The sequence below is a fragment of the Canis lupus genome, chromosome 4, assembly GCF_011100685.1.
Source record: "Canis lupus familiaris isolate Mischka breed German Shepherd chromosome 4, alternate assembly UU_Cfam_GSD_1.0, whole genome shotgun sequence".
NCBI classification, from domain to species: domain Eukaryota; kingdom Metazoa; phylum Chordata; class Mammalia; order Carnivora; family Canidae; genus Canis; species Canis lupus.
Window position 1 is genome coordinate 24,348,589 of NC_049225.1, and position 26,266 is coordinate 24,374,854.

A 26,266-nucleotide genomic window follows, 5' to 3' on the forward strand; every position below is an offset into this window, starting at 1 on the left:
GGGGCATCTAAATTGCTTGGTTACTTCAGTTTCACCAATGGCGTTTTATCATCAGTTAGTAATTTCTTTTTTAAGGAGTTCATATTTGACTGACTTTAATCTTTAGAATTCCTGAGGTGCTAGAATGAGGATGCCTGTTTTCAACGAGGACAAGAGTTTTTTTCTGCCAAGGATAGGTACCAAGGAGCACTATCTAACTGGAAAACTTTAACTTCTCCTCTTCTAGGGTAGTGAAAATTCAAATCCAAGGTTAATGTGGGAGCAGGCATATGCTTTCAAACTCCCGGAAGAGTCTCTCATACACATTACATCCCCACCAAGTTGATGACAAGCAACTCTCATTAAGACTCCTGACTCAGAGCAGATTATTTTCGATGCTATTCTCTCTTTGAAGGCGTAACCCTTTTGGAGATTCAGGTTTTATATGTGTGTCTCTCAGGTTCAGTAGCCTGCACAGTGGTAGGTCCTCTCACAGAGCAGTCAGTCCTCAAAGCTCTAGATTCCCGGAGGCACAAGCCTTTAGCTTCAGCTTTTTTGCACCACCACCCTGCCTTCACTCTAATTTTAGTTTCTAGGTTTTCTTTGTTCATTTTGCCTCTGGGAACTGCCTTTACTTCCCTCCAGGCTCAGCAATGCATTTAAAAGTATCGTATTTTTTTTTTTTTTACTGTGTCTAGGGTTTTTTTTTTTATTTTACTGCTAAAAAGGTTTTATAGGGTATCATCTATTCCACTGTGCTTCCAAAAATTTGCAAACAGGCTATATATTTTTAATACTAAAAGAACAGAATTAACATGTCACGCCTGAGTTTCAGTAGAACTCCTATATTCTTTTTTTGTTGTTACTTACCCGTGCAAAATCAAAGTGGGGTTCATACTGTCCTCCAACTCCATAATTGGCTACCTGAAGGAGAGGAACAAAGCATGCATCAAAAAAGAAAAATCAAGAGTACTATTCAAAAAATACATAAGTCCTATTTTGTCATGGTGATCTACTCCTAGAGAAATTAAAGGCAAAGCAGTTTAAATCAATGATAGTTCTTAAGGAACCAAGGATAAAAAACTAAGGATAGCTACTATACTATGTTTTAGAACGTTAGTTAATATGCTTTTCTTTAGCAAATGTTTGGGTACGTGTTTTCCTCTAATACATGACTTAAATCTGACCTAGAATTTTATTTATTTTTTTAAGAGTTTATTTATTTATTTATGAGAGACACACGGAGAGAGAGAGAGAGTGACAGGCAGAGACACAGGCAGAGGGAGAAGCAGGCTCCATGCAGGCAGCCTGATGTGGAACTCGATCCCAGGTCTCCAGGATCAGACCCTGGGCTGAAGGCAGCACTAAACTGCTGAGCCACCCGGGGCTGCCCCTGAGCTAGAATTTTAAAATTAAAATGTTTAGAATTAAAATTTCCCAGAATTAGCGTTTTGAGATTTCTATTATCAGTTACTAAACACTTTTCTTTGGAATTTAAATCACGACTCGTGTTTTCCAAATTCTCAAATGCTGGGAAACTCCTAAATCTATTTTTTTAAGGTTTTATTTATTTATTCATGAGAGACAGAGAGAGAGAGACACAGGCAGAGGGAGAAGCAGGCTCCATGAGGGGAGCCCAATATGGGACTCGATCCTGGATCCCGGGATTACGCCCTGAGCCGAAGGCAGATGCTCAACCGCTGAGCCACCCAGGCGTCCCCCAATCTATTTTAATAAAATCTCCTACATATTTTTTTACCCTACAGTAAAAAAGGAAGTTAACACGAAACTTAATTATTCCTGATGGCCCTAACAATTTCAATTGGTAATGACAGTGTCCCAGGGTGAAGCAGTAAAATAAGAAAAGTATCTGGTCTGACTGTAAATTCTAGCTTTCTTAGTTATAATATATGTAACTTTTCAATATCATCTGTTTTCTTATTTGTAAACTAAGGAGAATAATACCTTCCTTAACTCCTTCCTTGCATCCCAATATGACAAAATAAAAGGAGAATGTAATTTAAACAGCACTGCTGATGAAATGAAAGGAGAACATAATTAAAAGAGTATTGCCCACAGCAAAGTCCCAAGTCCTATGTAAATTATTAGTACTCTAGATATTTGACTCCTTATGTTGTAGACATGTTGAGTTGAATCAGCCTAGTTAAGTAGAACTTTATCAAGTAGGCTTAAAGATTCTGTGAAGATGAGAATAAACACAGATCAGGAAAAATAAGATATATATTTAGTAATATAATAAATACCAAGGAAGTTGTAGATTACCATGGAATAAATGGCAACTTCATTAAGCAAATTTAAATATAGGCAATCCTGCTTTGCACAGTTCCAAAATGCACAAATCTAATAGTTTAGTCAATCATTAACATCAGACCACCAACAACGTTAAGTTTAAAATTCAGTTACCACAACATAGTAACTGTAATTACATAAAGCACTATTGTCACTGCTAGTGCTTTAGTCCACAAATTACCATGTAAATAACAGCTGCACATCATGATCAAATACCAATCACTTCTTTCAAAGTCTATCACTGCATATCTGTTATTCAGTTTACACAAAGACAGCAAAGTATGTAGTTGGGTTGCCTCCTATCAATGAAAACCCATGTGATATTTTATAAAAATGGATAGCTGGAAGAGGAACTGGTTAACAAAGATAACATACAGCATAGAAATGGAAAGTAATGATACTTTAAGTACAATTCAAATCAAACCTAAATGGAGATACAGAAAAAACTGACAAGGGGAATGCTTCTACTTGTGCTGTTCAAGAAACTCTACATACAGTTCCAGAGGAACTGTGAAGGCAAACTTATTAACATAAGGAAAGTGACTGTGATGGAAAGAATAAAGATGTTTTGAAGGAAGTGACATTGGAAAAAAATCTTCACAGTAAAAAACAAACCTTATTATGTATCCTCAAGGATATTTGAAAGCACGAAAGATAAAATGTTGAAAGCTGACCCAAACCTAGATATATGACAATTTGCAAAGGCAGAGAAAACATGCTTACTCTGTATCATTTCACAACAAGAAGAAGGAATGTTTATTTTTGATAAGTGTTTACAAAGAAATAAAGCACTTTAATTCTCAATATTCATAATATTTTAAATTACCAAGACAATTCAATAAGAATAGTTTTTTTAACAGATGATGCTGAGACAACTGGATAGTCAGATGAAAAAAATGAAGCTAAGACCTCTGCCTCCTACCATATATAAAATCTGACTCAAAATGGATCAAAGATCTGAATGTACAAGATAACTATAAAACTGTTAGGGAGGGATCCCTGAGTGGCGCAGCGGTTTGGCGCCTGCCTTTGGCCCAGGGCGCGATCCTGGATATCCGGGATCGAATCCCATGTCGGGCTCCCAGTGCATAGAGCCTGCTTCTCCCTCTGCCTGTGTCTCTGCCTCTCTCTCTCTCTCTCTCTCTCTCACTGTGTGCCTATCATAAATAAATAAAAGTTAAAAAAAAAAAACTGTTAGGGAAAAACACAGGTGTAAATCTTTGTGACCATGCATTAGGCCATGGTTTCTTAGACATCTAAAGCACAAAGCAACCAAGAACTTCTGCGAAAGATGTCAGAATAGGAGGATCCTAGGCTCACCCTGTCCCGTGAGTACATCTAGATAACACCAAAATCAGTGTAAATAACCCGGAAATGACCCGAAGACTGAAGGAACACACTCTCCACAGCTAAATGTAAAGAGGCCACACTGAAGATGGCAGGATAAGCTGAGACATGGTTGGGAGCCAAACGCTGTGGGTCTGCCTGTGGGAGGGAGGGATGCAGTGGAGAGGGAAGAGGAACAGACCTTCACATTAGGTGCCCCAGGCAGGGACATGCATGGCTATATGCATATGATGAAACTCTAACATCTGGCTTTGAAAACTAGAGGGTTCTGGTTTCTCAAGTTCTCACAATCAGTGGGGCTTAACACCTAGAACTTTAAAAATCAGTAAGCTCAGCTCTGGGAGAGCTGGAGGGCTAGAAGAAACTGAATCCAGTGCAAAAAGAGCCCAGCTGAGATACAATATGGAAGAGGCAGTCTGAAAAATGCCTGGGGTATATAGGAAGGTAATTTATTTACTATTCTCAGAGCATATGCTGGAGGGACAGGGATTTGAGGGAGACTTCTCGAAGAACAAAAGAGCTAGAAGGTGCCATTTCCTTCCCCTGTCCCAACCTAGAAACACAGATACCTGTGGGAACCAAGGCAGCAGAACATTCTCCTGCTAAAAGTGAGAGCCCTGCCCCAACATTCTTCTACAGACACATCACTTCCATCCTAGGCAACTTCAGATCCCCTCCCGCAGCACAGCTGCATGCATCTTAGAGTACACCTCCCCCTTTCCTGAGCTTTTCTATGGACCCATCATTCCATTCCAACCTGGGCAGGAGTTTTCCCAGGGGCTGTAGGCTCCCTCCTGCAGCAAACCAGTGCAGATCCTGCTAGCACCATGATCTCCAGCCCTCTCCAAAACACTCTTAGAGTCCACCTGGCTAATTAATGCCACAAGCCTAGCAGTGTGCAAGTAGCCCTGACACAGGCCTCTACCACTCCAAAATGACTTCCGCCCTGGGGAGAGGTGAAGATAAATACACTAGTTAAACTGCAGTCCAGCAGTGGGCTGGGGGCAGACATTGGTCTGCCTGTAGCTCCCGCCCACCAACAAAAACTTCTCAGGGCACAACACAGGGAAAACACCCTGCAGTTTGGTTCACTACATCTTTGGCAAATATCTGATCTGACTCAGCTTAAGCCCAAGGTGGTTCCAGACTGGCTCACTAACAACACAAGGACCTAAACCTGCCCACAATAGGGAAAGAGAGCCATTGCAGATGACTGGACTAAAGGCAAAAGTGGCTCAGCCACAACAGTAGGGTACATGCAACACATATAGGAGAAACCCCTGAACACTGGGTTTTGGTGAACAGGGGACATTGTGCTGCAGGGCCCCACAGGACCTCTTCTTCATAAAGCCACTGCTTTCAAGAATAGGAGACATAGCTGACTTACCTGACAGAAACAGAGTTAGACAAAATAAGGGGACAGAGGAGTATGTCCCAAAATGAAAAAACAGGACAAAAAAACCACAAGAGACCTAAGTGAAACTGAGGTAAGTAATATACCTGATTGAGAATTTAAAGTAATAGTCATAAAGCTACTCATGGGACTTGAGAACAAAATGAAGGACCTCAATGATACCCTCAACAATGAGATAGAAAACAAAAAAAGACGGGGAGCCCAGGTGGCTCAGCAGTTTAGTGCCACCTTCAGCCCAGGGCATGATCCTGGAGTCCTGTGATCGAGTCCCAGGTCAGGCTTCCTGCGTGGAGCCTGCTTTTCCCTCTGCCTGTGTGTCTGCTCCCCTGCTCCCATATGTGTCTTTCATGAATAAATAAATAAAATCTTAAAACAAAACAAAAAAGAACCAGAGATTGGACAATTCACTAACTGAAGTTAAAAATACACTAAAGGGAATAAATAGAACACAGGAGGTAGAAGAACAGACCAGCCACCTGGAGGACAGAGTAACGGAAAGCAATCAAGCTGTACAGGAAAAAGAAAAAAATTAATGAAAATAGACTAAGGGAACTCAGTGACACCATCAAACATGGTAACATTTGGATTATATAGTTTCTAGAAGGGAAAAAGAAAAGGAAGCAGAAAATTTGAAGAAATAATAGCTGAAAAGTTTCTAAATCTGGGGAAAGAAACAGAAATCTACCTCTAGGAGGTAGAGATAGCCCCCAACTAAATCAACAGGGAGGTCCAAACCAAGACATAGAGTAATGAAAAAGGGCAGAAAGCAGTGATAAAGACACAATTTAAAAAGCAGTAAAAGAAAAGAATTACATAAAAAGGAAACCCCACGGGGATCCCTGGGTGGCTCAGTGGTTTAGCAACTGCCTTCAGCCCAGGGCATGATCCTGGAGTCCTGGGATCAAGTCCCACATTGGGCTCCCTGCATGGAGCCTGCTTCTCCCTCTGCCTGTGTCTCTGCCTCTCTCTCGCTGTGTCTCTCATGAATAAATAAAAAATCTTTTTAAAAAAATGAAAGTGAAGGGAAGGAAAAAGCATTAATCATGCAAGTGGAAGTGAAAAGAAAGCCAAATAGCAATACTTATATTGGACAAAACGCATTTTAAAACCAAGATTATAACAAGAGACAAAGAAGGACACTATATTATCATAAAGTGGACAATCCAACAGTAAGATATAACAATTGTAAATATTTATGCACCCAACATGGGATCACCAAATACATAAAGCAGGTAATAACAACATAAGGAAATAATTGATAATAATAGTCAGAGACTTTAACACTCATAATGGATCGAGTGTTACAAAAATGGATTGATCAAACAAAAAATCAGCAAGAAGAGAGTAGTTTTGGATGACACACTGGACCAGATGGATCTAACAGAAACTGAAATGGAAAGATATTTCATGGCCATGTATTGGAAGAACAAATACTGTTAAAATGTCCATGCTGCCCAAAGCAATCTATAGATTTAATTTGCTCCCTATCAAAATAACAGCATTTTTTATAGAACCAGAACAAAGAATATGAAAATTTGTATAGAACCACAAGAGATGTCCAATAGCCAAAGCAGTCTTGAAAAAGAACTGTAGGTATCACAATCCCAGATATGAAAATACACTACAAAGCTGTAGTAATTGAAACAGTATGGTATTGGCACAAAAACAGACACATAGATCAATGGAACAGGACAGAAAACCCATAAATAAACCCATGATTATATGATTGATAACCTTTGACAAAGGAAGAATATGCGATGGGAAAGATAGTCTCTTTAACAAATAGTGTTGGGAAAATTGGACAGCAACATGCAAAAGCATGAAACTGAACCACTTGCTTATACCATACATAAACATAAACTTGAAATGGATTAAAGACCCAATGTGATACCTGAAACCATAAAAATCCTAGCAAAGAGCACAGGCAGTACAGTAATTTCTCTAACATTGGCTATATCAACTTACACAACTCAACACTCAAAATATAAATAATTCAATTAAAAAATAGGCATAAGACATGAACAGACATTTCTCCAAAGATGACATACAGATGGTCAACAGACACATGAAAATATGTTCAACATTTCAACATCACTCATCATCAGGGAAATGTAAATCAAAACCACAATGAGACATCAGCTCACTCACACCAGTCAGAATGGCTAAAATAAAAAAATGCAAGAAACAACAGGTGTTGGTGAGGTTGTGGAGAAAAAGAGACCCTTGTGCACTGTTGGTGGGAATGCAAACTGACACAGCCACTGTGGAAAACAGTATGGAAGTTCCTCAAAAAATTAGAAATAGAATTACCATATGATCCAGTAATTCCAGAACAGAAAAACACTAATTCAAATAGATATATGCACCCTTATATTTATTGCAGCATTATTTACAACAGCCAAATTTTAGAAGCAACTCAAGTGTTCATTGACAGGTGAATGGATAAAATTATCATATATAAACACAATGGAATATTACTCGGCCACAAAAAAAATGAAATCTAGCCATCTGCAAAAACATGGATAGATCCAGATAGTATAATGCTCAGTGAAATAAGTTAGAGAAATATAAATACCATATGATTTCATTCATGTGGAGTTTTTTAAAGATTTTATTTATTCATTCATGAGAGACACACAGAGGCAGAGACATAGGCAGAGGGAAAGCAGGTTCCCTGTGGGGAGCCCGATGTGGGACTCCATCTGGGATCATGCCCTGAGCCAAAGGCAGATGCTCAACCACTGAGTCATCTCCAGGTGTCCTTCATATGTGGAGTTTAAGAAACAAAACAAATGTACAAAGAAAAAAAGAGACAAACCAAAAAAACAGACTCAACTATAGAGAGCATTCTGATGGTTACTAGACAGGAGGGAAATAGAGTAGAATGGGTGAAATACATGATAGGGATTAAGAGTACACTTATGATGAGCACTGTAATGCACAAAATTGCTGAATCACTATATTGCACTTTCTGAGACTAATATAAAACTGTATGTTAACTATTATGGAATTTAGTAAAAAAGTACAAGCAACTAAAAAAAACTCCAAAAACAAAAAAACAAAAAAGACCTATCAGACTTCATCAAAATTAAAAATTCTGTGCCAAAGGTTATCATCAAGAAAATGAAAGATGACCTACAGAATGGGAGAAAATATTTGCAAACCACATATCTGATAATGGTCCTGTATCCAGAATGTAAAAAGAACACTTACAATTCAATAAAAACCCAAAAACTCAATGAAGAAATAGTCAAAGAATGTAAACAAAAATTTTCTCAAAAAAATAAAGATGCTCAACATCATTAGCCATCAGGGAAATAGAAATGAAAACTGTAATGAGAAAAAAAACAGACAAGAACAAGTGTTGACAAGAATGTGAAGAAATTGTAATCCTCATACTGTCAATGGAATTAGAAAATTGTGCAGTCATTTTGGAAAATAGTTTAGCGATTCCTCATATGTTGAACTGAAGTTATTACATGACTCATCAATTCTATATGTAGATATATACCCATGGATTTTAAATGTTTGTACAAAAACTTGTACACAAATGTTCACAGCAGCATTAGTCATTATAGTCAAAAAGTGCAAACAACCCAAATATCCTTCACCTGACATGAAGTGTAGTACATCCAAAAAATGGAATATTATTCAGCATGAAAAAGAATAAAATATACTGATATATTGAAAACATTACATTAAGTGATAAAAATCAGACATAATAAAAAGAAATCAGACATAATAGGCCACATATTATTCGATTGATATGAAATATCTAGAAAAGGCAAATTCATAAATAGGAGATGAGAAATTGCCCAGAGCATTAGGGAGAGGGAATGGAGAGTGACTGCTTAAAGTTTCTGAAGTGATGAAATATTCTTGCAATTAGATCGTGGTGATGGCTCCATAACCATGTGCATATAATAAAACCAAGGTAAATCTTATGGTATGTGAATTATAACTCAATAGAACAGAGAGAAAAACACATTAAAAAATAAGAACTGCCCCGATTACCTAACAGAATTATAGTTAAGAATGACAAAAAATTATAGTGTACTTAATAAATATTAATGTTCCATATTGTTCATTTCCCTATAAATTTATACTTAACAGTAAGTTTTTAACATTTTGTAAAAGAATTTCAGAGATCACAGACAAATCTTAATTTTTCCCAGTGATTATTAAGATCAGTTTGCATGATTTCAGCTTGCATATTCACTTTTGGGGTCCCAAACTCTCCTGCAATACCTTACAGTGCCTGTACAATGTTAAGAACTCTCATCTGAAGCATGTTTTGAAAAAGTATAAAGAAATAATGTGATAGCATATAATTTAAGGATAATGTCAATACCTACCTGTAATTCCTCTGCTGTGGAAACATCCAGTCCTGTTAAATCTTGTATTCTCATATTAATTCGAGACACCACAGGGTTTTCATAGCCAGAGAGCCAAGCACTAAGAACAAGAATATTAGTTTTACTGATAATGTTTCACTACATAAAGATTAAAAGCCATCATTTCAAAAGCCATAATATGAGAGACAGTAAGCCTTCACCTATAGGCATTTAGTTGGCTTGCTTGATAGGATTTTTATTGATGAATGCTATAACTTTTTAAAGATGCTACATTTTAAAGGTTAGAAAAAACTGACTCATTTATTACAGTTTCTTTGAAAACAGCTGGATTAATTTAAGAAGGTTACAGAGAGCTATTACATTGAGAATTTTTTAAAATTCTGTAAAAATACATACCAAATTGAAAACAATTTTTCTTTTTAGGTAAGGTATAGGAACTGACTGGGGTGGAGATCATAGGGTTTTTAGTCTGACTTCTACAGTGTAAATATAAGAAAAAAATTCATGTAGGGGCACCTGGGTGGCTCAGTTAAGTGTCCAACTCTTTTTTTTTTTAAGTGTCCAACTCTTGATTTTGGCTCAGGTCATGATCTCAGGGTCATGAGACTGAGCCCCTCATTGGGCTCCATGCTCAGTGGGGAGCCTGCTTGAGATTCTCTCTTTCTCTCTCTTTCTCTGCCCCTCCCCCTACTCACACACTCTTTCTAAAATAATCTTTAAAAAAAGAAAAAATTCATGTTATTTGCATAAATAAAAATACGTTTTTAAAAGGTACCAAAATACACCCAGTAGGAAGACTATAATAAAAACAGGTGGAAAAAAAAAAAAAAAAAAAAAACAGGTGGACAGGGGCCCCTGGTTAGCTCAGTTAAGTATTTGATTCTTAGCCCAGGTCCTGATATCAGGATCTTGAGTTCAAGCCCCCAAATAAAACAAAAGATGGACAATTACAGGTGCTGGTGAGAATGTGAAGAAAGCAGAACCCTCATACATTGCTGGTAGGAATGTAAAAATGGTGTAGCTGCTTTGGAAAACAGTATGGCACTTCCTCAAATTGTAAAATGTACAGTTACATATGACTCAGCAATTCCAATTCCAGGTACATACAGAAAAATTAAAACATATGTTCATACAAAAACTTGTACATGAATGTTCATAGCAGCATTAGTAATGGCCAAAAAGTGGAGATAATCCAAATATTCATCAACTGATGAAGAGATACATAAAATGTGATATATCATCCATATGATGGATTATTATGCCATGAAAAGGAAGCGGGTACTGATACATGCCACCATATGGATGAACCTTGAAAACATTATGTTAAGTAAGCAACATACAAAAGGCCACATATTAGGATTCCATTTATGGGAAATGTCTGGAATAGGCAAATCAACAGATATAGAAAGTAGATCAGGGGTTGCCAGAGGAAGGAGGAAATGAGGAGTTACTGCTAGTAAGTACAGGCTTTCTTTTTGGAGTAATGGGAATGTTTGGAAATTAGATAATGGTAAAGATTGCATAACTAAAAAGACTAAAATAACCACTGAGTTATACACTTTAAAGGAGGGAATTTTATGGTATGGGAACCATACACAGCTAAATAAAAAAAGCACCCCAAATTAAACTATCTCCTTTGCATATGCTTCTTCCTGGTCTATCAGCCTCATTCTTTCTTCACTTCTCTCATCAACCTCTGATTCCACATCTATCATTTCAACAACATTCTTGCTAAGTGCCTAAATTAAACTGCCTGGCAAAAATACTATCCTCAGGAATGATTTCTTTTCTCTAAGCTTATACCTGTGTCACCAAACCCTACTGACAAAGTCCTGAAATAGGGCAAATGTATTCCACTGATAATTCATGAATACCAACTTCAAATGGGCCCAGACTCCTACTCCTTCTTCTACTCTGAACTCCAACTCACCTCAGCTTCCCCCTTCTCTCAGTACATACCCCTACTTGACAGAAAATAGAAACTGTACAATCTACCTACGTTTGCATCTATCTGTTCCTTTTAGTTCATCTAGTTCCTTCATTCCAGTTCCAAAGAGATTTCTCTCCATAATCTAAAGCTAATCCTCTGCCTTAGATTCTATTATTTTCTGACATTTTAGGAAGCATAAATCATTGATTGGCCCTTTCTCTCTTAATCAACTTTCCTTCTCAATTCCTCTCACAGCTTTAAACTGAGCTCAAGTCTCTCCCTTAAATATATAAAAATTCTTTCCTTCAGGGGTGCCTGGGTGGCTCAGTCAATTAAGCATCTGTCTTCAGCTCAGATCATGATCTCAGGGTCCTGGGATGGAGTCCCACATGGGGCTCCCTGCTCAGCAGGGTGTCTGTTTGTCTCTCTTTTCCTCCCTCAACTTGTGCTCTCTAACAAATAAAATCTTTAAAAAAAATGTTTTTCCTTCAAGGCTCTATCTTCTTCCAGCTACCAATCTCTTTCTCTTCCCTCTGTAAGCCAACTTTTCCCACAGACTCTTCATTTCTTTTTTAATATTTTAAAGTAATCTCTACACCCATTGTGGAGCTCAAAATTACAACCCCAAGATCAAGAGTCACATGTTCTACCAACTGAGCCAGCCAAGAGCCCCAACTCATTTCTTAATTCATTCCAGTGTAGCTTCAGTCCCTTACCACTCTATCAAAACCGCTCTTGGTAATATCACCCCAACTAATGTGGTACTAAATCTACCAAGATTTTTCCAATTCTCATTGTATTTGCTCTTTTAGTAACAACTGAATGTTCATCCTTCTGGAAACTCCTCCTCATTCATTCTCCAGCATTCCTTCAGTCTCTCTGGTTGGCTTGGTCTTGGTCTCCCTTACAGCCTCTCCCACTATAGTCTCTCTCCAGGTGCCCCACCTTGATTTCTTTAACATATTCCTTCTAGCCCCAAGGCCAGTGCATGTGCTCTTTCTTCTTTCTGCCTAGAATAGTCCCTTTTCACTTTGCAAAGATCAGGCTTTGGATTATCAACTTAGTCATCTCTTCTTCAGAGAAGCCTTCCTTGACTCCTCCTTGTCAAAACTTATAATTTTTATTTTAATAAGAGGAAAAGGAAGGAGGAGAGTGAAGAAGTTTTTACTAATCACAACATTAAATTGACATGACATGCTATTAGAACTGAACCAAGATAAATAATACTGTTATAAAATTTATATTTCTCACACCCATTTCAAAAGAAAATATATAGGATTCTTCTTGTTCTGATGGACTGACTTCAGTAAAATTATTTTAAAAATAGTAAGTAACAATAACATACTTTCTCAAACTGTGTTAAGAAGTTGTAAGAAAAAAAAACAAAACAAAAAAAAAAACAAAAAACAAACAAAAAAAAGAAGTTGTAAGAAAGGCAGCTATAAAATCTATAATGATTACAATTGACAGGATTTTTTAAAAACATTAAGAACCACATCTCTTTTTTAACTGTTACATTAATGCACCTTTTTCATCGGTAAGGCGATATTTTGCTGTGGATACCACAATGATTAGCAAGTCTCTTAACAAACATTCTCTGGTTCAAGACTAAAATGAGTTTTCTAATTTTGCCCTCCTTTAGAACAGAGGCAACTATCTTTGTCTTTTGTATGCAGGTGGGTAAATATTGTGAAACACAGTCATTGCAATCTTCTAAATTTTATTCTCTCACAAACAAGGACAATTATTTATTATTAAGAATAATACTTTGAAACACTTTCAGTTTTTAAAATAGCAAGGCTTCTGAAATATTGCTTAAAACTAGCTTTCCATTTTGGTATATGACCTGATACATGACACACTTGATCTGTTATAGTTTTCTATCGACTATACTTTGCCCTCAGTAGGGATTAGTATTGTAGTTTCAAACAACTTTTAGATAAATAGATTTTAAAATAAGTCTTAATTTCATGAAGGGAGATTATCACTCACGTACCTGTAGAAGGTAATTTGAGCGCCTACATGTGTGTATTTTTTTTAAAGTAAGCTACTCTTACCATTAAAATAAACTAGACTACAGGAACAAACTATGAGACAATTTGTCTTCCTTAGAAATCCTTTTCCAGGTTGAAGAGGATCAGTAGTTTGCTGAATGATTTGATTAGGCTATAGGCTTTTCATCATCCCCTAATTCCACCTAGTAATGTCTCACCACCACAACTATACATGTGTCCACTTCCTCAGCAACACCAGCCTCTAGACTGATGCTGTTGGCTGAGCATTCAATGCTGCTTGCAGTCTTTCAATAACTCTCTCCACTTTATGCCCAACCTTGGCATCCATGTTAACTATCCACAAGCTCAAAACATCTTCCTCTTTAGAATGCACATGTCATAGTTTCTGTGCCTCTACCCTCCTTGAAGAACAGATAGACATCTCTTTCCAGCTTCTCTCCATTTCCTAGCTGCTTGAATGACTTCTTCAGTGAATGCTGCTCTCATTCTCCCAGCTGTGAAATGCTGCCTTCCACTTGTAACAGTACCATGGTCTTTCCATCCAGAGATCTCTGCCAGCGCACATGATCTACCACAGCATGCATCATCTAGTGCACATCATCCACCCCATTCCCAGATGCTGCAGAGGTCAAGATAACCCACCCTGATGGGAATCCTCTTCAGTCTGTTACCTCAAAAGACTGAGGTCCTGCTAGCACTCTTCTAAGAGGGAAGAAGTATTTTTCTGAGGTAACTCTTAACATTTTCTCTAAGAAATAAAATGCTCTTCACAAAAGCAGTCAAGCTTTTGTAGTACTTCTGATATATAAAAGACCACAAGGACTTTGGTGGGCACCTGCTGGATGCTACTATGGGAATCACCCTTGGTCCAGAGGATGGAGGATGGTGGCAGCTGTACCCCCAGAACCATTAATCTTGGAGCTGGCAACCATTTGCAACTGAAGCACCTCAGATAGAGGCTACCTCCATCCCCTTGGAAATGCAAAGGGCAGCTGCCGGTAATGTTTATGGGTTTTTTGGGTTTTTTGTTTTTTCCGGTAATGTTTTATAGTACTATAGATCTTTTATAGTACTATATACATATAGTACTATATAGTACTTTGTAGCATTTATCACAGTAACTGTATATTAATTCGTTGTTTGGTTAAGGTAAAATGTCTTCATCCAACTACTAATCCCAAATACGTATAAGTTCTACTTGGTTTTGCTCACCACTATATCTACAGAACCTATTAGAGTGCCTGGCACATGGTAGATGTTCAATAAATATTTGCTGAATGAAGAAATGAATTAATCAGAAATTTCTTAGATAATCCAAGATTTATTCTATTTTACCATAATTACTTGTCTGGTGATCCCTTGCAAATTTATATGGACTGGCTGAGTAGAATTCCTCAGTGCGGCAGAAATAGGAAGGATCTAAGAAATTTATTATTATGAAGGCTGCAGCAGATAAATACACTAAGAATTTATTTCTCCCAATTCTGACGGAGTTCCTAGTAGAACTAGGCACTAAACTAGTCTATGTACCTATCTTTCTAGCTGGCAACAATTTGACAGATTTTGAACTTTATAAGCCACAAACTACTGACTTGATTTTTACAGATAACTGCAACACAAGATTGGCAAGTGTTCTATTAAAATTTTAGGGGCACCTGGGTGGCACAGTTGGTTAAGCATTTGGCCCTTGGTTTTGGCTCAGGTCATGATCTCAGGGTTGTGAGATCAAGCCCTAAGTCAGGCTCTGTGCTCAGTGCATAGTATACTTGAGATTCTCTATCCCTCTTGCCCTGCCCCTCCCCACCTCTCATGTATGCGTGTGCATGCACTCTCCCTCTCTCTCTCTCAAAATAAATATATCTGGGCACCTGGATGGCTCAGTAGGTTAAGTGTCTGCTTTCAACTCAGGTCATGATCCCAGAGTCCTGGGATTGAGCCCCATGTAGGGCTCCTGGCTCAGCAGACAGCCTGTTTCTCCCTCTCCCTTTACCCTCCCCCGACTCATGCTCCCTCTTTTAGCTCTCTCTCAAATAACTAAATAAAATCCTTTAAAAAATAAATATCTTCTAGAAAAAATTTCAAACTAGATACATCTTGAGAATTGTTCCTATCCATCCTGGAACCCATCACCCACAGAGAACCTTGTTTCCTACTTGTTACCTTCAACTTCCTTCCCTGCTACCACAAGAATCTACTCTTACTTTTTCTCATATACTTTGATAGAAGCACTGTCCTTCAGCCTTATAGAGACTGGATCTTTTCTCTATGCTGTTGAATCTACCCTTTATAACTCAAATTGTTGCCAGTCAGAAAGACAGGTACACTGACACACTAGATTAGCTCCTAGTTCTATTAGAAACTCAGAATTGGAAGAAATACATTCTAACTCAATCTACCAATCAATTACTGCCTCTCTTTATTTTTAATCTTCTCTTTGACAATGCTTACTCTGCAACCTAAAGTTTCCTGTTACCAAACACCTTCACTTTTGGTATTCTAGCAAATTATCATTTTGATTTTCACTTCACACTTTTAAAATTATAAAAGCAAGAGATGTGGGGCACCCAGGCAACTCAGGTAAGCATCCAACTCTGGATCTCAGCTCAGGTCCTGAACTTAGGCTTGTGAGTTCAAGCCAATGTGGGGTCCATGTTCAATATGGGGCCTACAGACATATATATGTGTGTATATACACATACACACACACACACATATACACACACACACATATATATAAGTGTTTGTTATATTCAAAAAATAGTCTTGGGCCCCAAATGAGCATATGCAAAAGAAAGAAGTTGGGCTCCATACCTCATATCATATAAAAAAAATTGAACTCAAAAGGAATTAAAGACCTATATGTAAGAGCCAAAATTGTAAAACTCTTAGAAAAAACTATAAGTCTAAATCTTTGTGACCTTAAGTTAGACACTAGTTTAGCTCTGACATCAGAAGTATAAGCAATAATAAAAAAAATAAACTGGGTATCATCAAAATAAAAAAATTTGTGCTTCAAAGGACACTACCAAGAAAGTGAAAAGACAAGTCAGAGACTGGAAGAAAATTTCTGCAAATCAAATATCTAATAAAGATTTGTGTCTAGGGGCAGCCTGGGTAGCTCAGTGGTTTAGCACTGCCTTCAGCCCAGGGCATGATCCTGGAGACCCAGGATCGAGTCCCACATTGGGCTCCCTGCAGGGAGCCTCTGCCTGTGTCTCTACCTCTCTCTCTCCCTCTGTTTCTCATGAATAAATAAACAAAATCTTTTAAAAAAAAAAAAAGATTTGGGTCTAAAATATATAAAGAACTATTACCACTAAATAAAAAACAAATCAAGTCAAAAATAGGTAAAGTATCTAAAAATAAACAGTCTTCAAAGAAAATAAACAAATGGCCAATAAGCACATGGAAAGATGCTCAACATCATCAGCCACTGGGAAATGCAAATCAAAACCACAATGCAATAGCACATTACAAAAATAGCTATAATCATAAAAAAGACAGACAATAACAAGTGTTGATGAGGATGGGAAGAAACTGGAATGACCCATACACTGCTGGTGGGATTATAAAATGGTGCTGCCACTTTGGAAAAGGTTAGCAGTTCTTCAAATGATTAAATACAGAATTATCCTATGACCTAGCAATTACACTCCTAGGTGTAGGAGTACTCCTAGGTATACCCAAGAGAAATGTAAACTTATGTTCACATAAAAATTTAAACATGAATGTTCAGACCAGTATTCATAATAGCCAAAAAGTAGAAACAATCCAACTATCAATAGATAAATAAAACAGGTAACATGCATACAATGGAATATAGTTCAGCCCCCAAAATGAATGAAGTGTAGATACATACATCAGTATCAATGAACCTTGCAAACATGGCAAGTGAAAGAAGCCACATCAAAATACCACATATTGTATTATTTCATTTATATGAAATAACCAGAACAGAGACACCTGGATGGTTCAGTTGGCTAAGCATCTGACTTCAGCTCAAGTAATGGTCTCAGGGTCCTGGGATGGAGCCCCTCAGCGGGCTCTGTGCACAGCAGGGAGTCTACTTATCCTTCTCCCTCTTCCCCTCTCCTGCTAGTAGTTTCTCTCTCCATATAAACAAACCAAATATTTAAAAAAATAAATCCAGAACAGGCAAATCTATAAAGACAGGAAGTAGATTAGTAATCACCCACCAGGGCTGGGCTGGGAGAGGTGATGAATTGAGAACTGAGTGGTTATTGCTAAGGAGTGCAGATTTTCTCTTTCAGGTAATGAAAATGTTCTAAAATTCATTGTGAGGGGTGCCTGAGTGGCTCTGTCCATTAAGCAGCTACCTTCAGCTCAGGTTATGATCCCAGAGTCCTGGGATTCAGCTCCACATTAGGCTCCCTGCTCAATAGGCAGCCTGATTCTCTTCACCACTGGTGCTCTCTCATGCATGCTCTCAAATAAAATCTTTTTAAAAAATAAAATGAAATTCATTGTGGTGATGGACGCACAACTCTGAATATACTAAAAACTACTCAACTGTACATTTTCAACCAATGAATTGTATGGTATGTGTATCTCCCAATAAAGCTATTTTTAAAAATATTTATAAAAGTTTCAAACGATACAAAAGTATATAAAGTCCTTTTCCTAGTCCCACTCCTTACGGATACACGGTACTAATAAATAGGTACTTATCCTCTCAACATTTCCCTGTATGGAAACAAATATACAGAGAGAATTTTTTAAAAAAGATTTTATTTATTTATTCATGAAAGAGAGGGAGAGAGAGAGAGAAAGAAAGAGAGAGAGGCAGAGACACAGGCAGAGAGAGAAGCAGGCTCCATGCAGGGAGCCCGATATGAGTGGGACTTGATCCCAGGACTCCAGGATCACGCCCTGGGCAGAAGGCAGATGCTCAACCACTGAGCCACCCAGGCGTCCCCAGAGAGAATTTTTTTAAAAATAGAAATCTACCCACCTTCCAATCTCCACATCAATAAACACATTCACTTTTTTGTCCCTGAAAATACTTCTGACACTTTTCCAAGTCAATACACATAGAACCTCAGTTAAAAAAAAAAAAAAAAACTATTGTGGTAAAAAACACATTAATATAAAATTTACCACTTTAAGCATTTTTAAGTGTAAAATTCAATGCCATTAAGTACATTCAACAAGTTGTGCAATGATCACCACTATTTCCAGAACTTTTCATCATCTCAAACTGCATTCTGTACCCACTAAACAATAATTTGCCATTTCCCTCTTCTCTTAGCCCCTTAGTGAATTAGTAACCTCTAATTCACTTCTTGTCCGCATGAATTTTTCATTCTGGTTACCTCCTATAAATAGAATCACATAATATTTATCCTCGTCTTACTCCATTTAATAGAATATCCTCAAAGTTCATCCATGTTGTTGCATGTATCAGAATTCCATTACTTTATTAGGCTGAATAATATTCCATTATATAGATATACAACATTTTGCTTATCTATTCATGCGCACCTAGGTTGCTTCCACGTTTTGGCTATTGTGAGTAATGCTGTTATGAATTTGAGTGTACAAGTACCTGCTTGAGTCCCTCCTTTGGATTCTTTTGGGTGTATACCTAGCAGTGGAATTTCTGGCCCATATAGTAATCCTGTGTTTAACTTTTTGAGGAAATACCAGACTCTCTTCCATAACAACTATATCACTTTATATTCCCATTCCATGCTGTTTTTTAGCTACTGGTTTTCATTTTTTTATTTTAAAAGATTTATTTATTTGAGAGAGAATGTGAGCATGAGCAAGAGAGACAGAGGAAGATGGAAGAGAGAGAGAGAATCCCAAGCAGACTCCGCTCTGAGGGCAGAGCCTGATGTGAGGCTGGATCTCATGACCCTGATTATCACAACCTGAACCAAAACAAAGAGTCAGATGCTCAACCAACTGAGCCACCAACCTGGGTGTGCCCCTGCTTTTCATTTTAAAATAAAGTTTCTTTACTTCTAAAATGACCATGAAGATCTACCAATAAAGCACTGGTTAAATAAGGCTATTTCTACTTTTCCTCCATTACAAATAATACTGTAATGAAAATTTTTTTATATCTTTGCACACTGTGGGAATACCTCTCTGTAGGTTAAACTCCTACATGTGGAACTGCTAGACAACTTTACATTTTGATGAATGATGTCAAATTGTTCTCCAAAAAGGTATTTTATACTTTTACTATGCATTTATGAGTGCCCTTTCAGAAAATCCTTGCCAGTATCAATCTTTTAAATTTTTCCTAATCTTAAGGGAAAAACATTTTAATGTTAATTGTTTAGATTTCTTTTAAAGTTTTATTTATTAAAGATTTTATTTATTTATTCATGAGAGACAGAGAGAGAAAGAGGCAGAGACACAGGCAGAGGGAGAAGCAGGATCCATGCAGGGAGCCTGACGTGGGATTCGATCCTGGGACTCCAGGATCATGCCCTGGGCCGAAGGCAGGCGCCAAACCGCTGAGCCACCCAGGGATTCCCCATCTTTTGAAGTTTTAATTTGCACTTTTTGTTATACCATAAATGATCTCAAAGGAAGGTCTGAGGCTTAGCAGTTAAAGTTACTAATGATTAAAGGTTAAAAAGAACTTATCTTAATTACGGTTCTATTACTGTCACTAGAGAGGAAAATAAATTCTACTTATGCATGTAGAGTTATTTTACTTAATTTGACTTTCACGTGAAAACCTCTCCAAAATATAAAAGGATTCTCTTTAGCTGGAGAACTCTATATGTTTAAAATATTTTGTTAAAAATAATTAATAAATAAATAAATAAATAAATAAATAAATAAATAAATAAATAAAATATTTTGTTCATCTGGATGCCAACTGCTAATCTGTCTTCAGCAACATTGTTACAGACCTATCAGTTAGTCTAAGAAATCAGCCCTGAATTTAAATTGTTTTAACACTGCTAAAAGATTCAGTGGAGGTAATAAGGATACTGTAATATATATTAACTGTCTATTCTTCAGGATTTAAAAGTCTTATTCCTCCATTAAATTAAATCAAGGTTCCCAGTATTCAGTATTTTTTAATCAAGTTAGAATGTAAAGTACAGTATTTTTCATTACTAATTAGATAACACAAAATACATTCCTTTTGGTCTTAATCATAGGAACCCCAGATCTAAGTTGTACATTCAGAGTAATGTTTCAACATTTCTTTTTTTTTTTTAAGATTTTATTTTATTTTTTTATTCATGAAAGAGAGAGAGAGAGAGAGAGACTGAGACACAGGGAAGAGGGAGAAGCAGGTTCTCCTCAAGGAGCCCAACGTGGGACTTGATCCCAGTCTCCAGGATCACAACCTGGGCTGAAGGAGGCGCTAAACTGCTGAGCCACCCAGGCTGCCCCGTTTCTTTTAATATATAATTTGTTTTACAGCATTACTGGAATGCTTTCTTTTTTTTTTTTTAAGTAGGCTCCATACCCCACCAACATAGGACTGGAACACACAACCCCAAAATCAAGACCTGAGCTGAGATCAAGAGTCAAAAACTTAATTGACTGAGCCACCTAGGTCTTCCTGGAATGCTTTATTTGAGTAAGAAGCAACATTCTCACACTGCAGGACTATATTTTTAATATATTAATAAGGACATCATGTTCAAATAAATAGACAGTCACTATCATTTTGGAGGTTTTGGCAAAAAGCCTCCGAAGGAAAATGTGAATGATAAAATTTGCACTAGCTTCTCCTTCTAACCCAACACATGTAAAAATTGACATTTTACAATTAGCTAATATAAAAACTGTGATTTTTTTTTTTTTGCAAGGGCAAAAAATAATTCTGGACCCTAAGTCTTCTTCTGTAAGTGCTTGATGGTTAACAAAGAAAGAGTTATCATCTAGCCTGGAAATTCATCCTGGTCCTCTGGTTTTTAGTGGGACAATTAGACAATGACATTATAGATCTGTCCGATTCAGTTAATCTCAATCTGAGAACCACTGTTCAACCTAACAGAGGGCAATGCCATTGTTAAAAGTGACTTCAATTTAAAAAAATATCTGAAATTCACAGATATTTGTATTTGCCCCTGTTCTGTAAAATATTAATATGCTTTTATATCATATTTGCTCCTTATTTACATGAGTAAATTAAATAAGCATAAGGAAATATATTATAGGAAAATGTGTATCAGAGTAGGAAAATGAAAACCACTTCCAAAAATAACTCCCCAGAATCAAAGAAGCTTTTTCTACCACACTAGATTGTTTATTTGCATATCTCTTAATATTACTTTAACAGGACTTTATGAGCTCACATAACTGTCTTTTTTTAGAGCATGTAACTCAATGTTTACCTTTCTAAAACCAGAATTCCATTTCTCTGACTCAGCCCAAATCATTAGCATCTCCATTAACAAGCTGTAGTAAATTTTTTTTTTTTAAATACTGTGAAGGACAGAGATGACTTACCAAAAGTTAAAATACAGTCAATAAATAAACAGTAATAGATTTCCACACATACTTTACCCAAATAAAATTCTATTTGCTAGGATGCTGGAACATATTTTTCCTTCCATGGAAGATGATGCAATCACTTAGAAATTTCTCAAAATACAGATATTTGAAATTCCCTTCTGACCCATTCAAAATACAGATGTTCCCACAGCAAAAGGAACTACATTAACTAATATTAGTACATATTAATTTTTCTATTTTACATTTGAGATGCCTTTTTCAGAGTTATAATGTGTGAAGGAAACATAAAACACTCATTTATTTCACTTGTAGGAATCTTCAAAATTCCAATTCCCAGTAATGGGTAGAAAATGTCTTGATAGAGCTAATAAATTCCCAAAATAGCAAAAATTTTTTATTTGTTAAAATACGAAAGGTTTAGGATATGTTATGGAGCAAATTCCTTAACAGTTAAGGCCTCTCTCTTAACATATGCATTTTATTTTTAAAAGACTTGCTGAACAATTTTCCTTAAGAGTAAATATGAGTATCACTGTGCTGTGGAACTCCATTGTTACTAGGTTGTTTTGAACACAAACACACACTGCATACTATGCTGAGACCGAGTAAATTTATTCTGGTGTGTCTTCCAATGCTTCTATGGCTGCTGGTTAAGGTCTTCTATTGCCATAGACAAAATAAAGTATGGTTGTGTTTTTCTAAAGAAATCCAATGAAACTGCTTTTCAGAGGTATAAAATTAGAGTATTTTAAAAATAAGCTCAAATGTTTAGAAATATTTGGTTCTTAAGGGAAAAAAAAAGATCGTAGATCACCTTTCCTTTTTTTTTTTTTTTTTTTATTTAAGATCACCTTTCCAAGTGTAATTTATTTTGCCTTATTGGTAAGAGTCCAATGACTGTGGGCTGGATATTTCTTCAAAAGGTCCATTGTATATATAAAAAATTTCCAAAAATGACTTCCAAAGAACTAAGTTCATGAAATTTTATGCACTTCCTAAAGGCATCCAAATCTGGAAAATTTAGATACAAGGCTCATGACAGTAAAAATGCCTAAAACTATGTAGTAATCTTTGATGAAATATATAATGGCTTATTTTCTTTAAAAAGTTAGGTAATGGGGCAGCCCTGGTGGCATAGCAGTTTGGCGCTGCCTGCAGCCTGGGGTGTGATCCTGGAGACTCAGGATCGAGTCCCACATCGGGCTCCCTGCACGGAGCCTGCTTCTCCCTCTGCCTGTGTCTCTGCCTCTCTCTCTCTCTGTGTCTATGAATAAATAAATAAAATCTTTAAAAAAAAAGTTAGGTAATGGGTTAATTTTCTTCTTTTACCCCACCTATAACAGGTTAATTTTTTAAGACATAGGATTCTGTAATAGAATGGAAAGTAAGAAGTTTAACTTGAAATTTAGAGTTAATTACAATGCACAGAAGCATTATAAATCACGTATCAAAACATTATCTAAATTAATTTCTGCAAATCCTTGGTCGCCCTGAAATCAAACTCAAATGACAGAAATTAAATTTTCTTTATATCTTCTAATTGGGGACAGGGGGCAGGTAGCATGGGGCACACAGTTAGGAAGCCATGATATGTGTGTGGCCATGTTAAAGGTTATTACCATAAGAAGGACATATAGCTTCGCCCAAAAAGAATAAGGAAACAATGAATTCTGTACAGCTTTCATAGTACTTTTGCTATGACTTATAGCACTAATATTCAAAATTTTTGTTCCTCTAACTCCTAAAATAGTTGCTAAAATCTACGTGCTTAGTTTCTGCACATTTTTTTAATTGACAACTAAAATTTTTCATCAAATAGTTTCAAAGGATTTAATTCTGGCATACTGAAATAGTAATTACTGAAAAAATTATCTTTTTTTTTTTTAACATATCCAGTGGAATCTAAATACCACAATGACATGAATGAAGTATTTTTTTAGTACTTGGGAAATTTTATATCATTCTTTTTTTTTTTTCCCTTGAACTGTATCTTCATTCCATTCTTACCCTAGAGTAGTGGCTTTCAACATGGGTGAAGAGGTTAAATCTGGGGGTGGTGGTGGGAATTTTGCCTACCAGGGGACATCTGGCAATATTTGGAGACATTCTGATTGTCACAACTGGGATGAAGGGTGTTACTGGCATCTAGTGAGTGCCAGAGATGCTGCTAAACATCATACAAAGCTGTGACAACCCCAAACAACAAAGAACTATCTGATCCAAAACATCAATAGTGCTGAGGTTGAGAAGCCCTGTCCTACAGAAATATATTTATATGCATAAAAGTCTTTTATTAAACTTCTCTACAACAAAATTTTATAAATTGATAAAAATATCAATTCCTATTACCCTAAAGGTATAATTGTTAAAAATAATGTCTTCTGGAATGAGATTACAATTATTAGTATACATTATTACATTATTCTAAATAACGTGATTAAACAATTATCCAATTTAAAAGTGAAAATATGTTAAGATATTTCTAATGAGACAGAAGGAGCTTATTTTATTTTCAATATTCTTATTTCTAAGAGAGCTGAGAAACTTCCTTTACATAAAGAAGTAGATGGAAAAGGAGTTCCTGTTGGAATAATGTCACTTATTCTGTGGGCTCCTTCTAAGTTATATACATGAGTTATACAGGAATCTACTGTTAAAAATTATTTCAGTGATTTATCAGCTAATAACTTAAGTACATTCTCTGTAAACACTGTTAAAAGCAAATAATTTGAAATCATTTGACTTAAGGATTTGTCATGGGATCCTTCAAGGTATGTACTTTGCAATACCTACAGTTAGCTATATTCTGGTGACCCTGAGATTTTTAAATCTTTGCTTTACTATAGAAGCCAAATTAGGCCTTGTTTCTATGAAGGTTCTTTGGGAACTTCTCTTACTTCAATATGGAAACACAACTTCATGTTTCACATGGGGCCTGGGGAGTTTCAGCAGGCATTCTGAAATCTAGTAAGCTACTTCTAGAAAATCTCTATTAACTGCCCCATAACCATGTCTGGGGTTAGTCGTCTTAGTCTATCATGAAAATTCAGGAATGATTGTCATGCCTAAAGTCTTGGTCTTAGAAACCACACCATGGGTTTTATGAAAATTAGATTCTCAAGAAAGAAAATGGTGCAAATAGGACTAAAATTCTCTCCATTACTCCCTTACCTCTTAGATACTCTGTACTGTGCTGTGGTCAATTTTCCAGTCTCAGGGTCATGTACTGTAGCTCGGCTCAGCTACAAAAAAGAGAAAGGACAAGGACTTACTCACGTAGCAGGCAATTTTGGGCTTTTGTTTGGTTGGTTTTGTTTGGTTTTGCCAAGCCACAGGTGATTGGAAGGGTTCAGATTGGTCTGGATGGTAGGTAATGGTTTCAAATCAGCAAAAACATTTAGACAGGTGGCAATAAGAAAAGCCACTTCCAAATCAAGAGAAAATGGGTTGACATATTTTTGTTGTAGATTTATTGTCCTTTCACTTTTTTTTAAAAAAAAAAATGATTTAAAGCTGTATGTAAATGATTTATAGCACTGGGTTTCACAGGAGCTTTCTCAGACCTAGAAGTTTAAGGTCCTTTAAGTATTTTTGACAAAAGTATAGTTAATAGTCTCTTTAAATTTATTTTTTAAAACTCTCACTGAGATAAAACTGTTAAGTCTCTCTGGCAAAGTAAAACAAGTAAGTTCATGAGTACTAGTAGTTGGAAGACTGAGATCAGAAGCATAACTCTGTTCTTTCCATTGCCAACTTTCAAGTCAGCAAGTTTTTTAAAATAACTCCAAGAGGAGGAATTCAGATTACTCCAAAATGACAATGGTATTTCACAAGATGAATGAACAAAGGCCAATATAATCACCATGAAGAATGATGTGAATTCACTGCAGGATTTGTGAATGTGAGAAAACTATATAAACAAAGACTACTCCCATATTAATCAAGCTGCTTCTTTTTCTTTCTTTTTTTTCCCCTTTTGCAAGAAAAAGGAAAAAAGAAAACAAGTATCAAGCCATTTCCTGGAGATTTGATTCCTGACCTGAAGAGAGATACAAAGCATATTAATTCCCTAAAAATAACAGACGAATTAAAGATTAAAAAAAGAACTTCTAGTTGAAGGGAAAGACCTGTGAAACACAAAGCAGTTTATCCATGCGTATATAAATAGGCGGTGACTTGAGCTGGAGACTGAAAATGACCTACTTCCCTTAAATGAATATTCCTGTAGGATGTACAAAACACTCATTAGAGGGCAAAATATGCAACATACACATCTCTTACCTTTTGCTAATTCTGTAATGTACCGTCTCCAAGTCTCCTGTTATTGGGTTTGAAATGGTGGCTCGCCTCAGCTGTGAAGCCAACCATCAAAATAGTTGCATTACAAAACAAAAAAAAAAAAAAAAGAATCACATTTATCCAACCAGTTAGAATTCTGGGATTTTTACAAAGGAGGATG

The 26,266-nt window shown here is 36.5% G+C and overlaps 1 protein-coding gene and 1 pseudogene across 4 annotated transcripts in view; both read right to left on the minus strand.

The window, feature by feature from the left end:
* P4HA1 (prolyl 4-hydroxylase subunit alpha 1) overlaps positions 1–26,266 on the minus strand; it is a 77,503-nt gene that overhangs the window by 9,142 nt on the left and 42,095 nt on the right. For 3 of the 4 annotated variants that reach the window (XR_005357958.1, XM_038534308.1, XM_038534307.1), the window contains 3 exons: positions 24,979–25,049; positions 9,406–9,505; positions 850–903 (listed from right to left, as the gene is read on the minus strand). Coding sequence is in view for 3 of the 4 variants with exons in the window: in XM_038534308.1 (XP_038390236.1) it covers positions 850–903; positions 9,406–9,505; positions 24,979–25,049 (225 nt within the window). In the remaining variant the exon portion in view is untranslated. Of the gene's footprint in view, positions 1–849; positions 904–9,405; positions 9,506–24,978; positions 25,050–26,088; positions 26,160–26,266 lie in introns of all 4 variants that reach the window. The other variant, XM_038534309.1, reaches the window with a different exon arrangement.
* On the minus strand, positions 10,203–16,166 carry LOC119876173 (annotated as a pseudogene).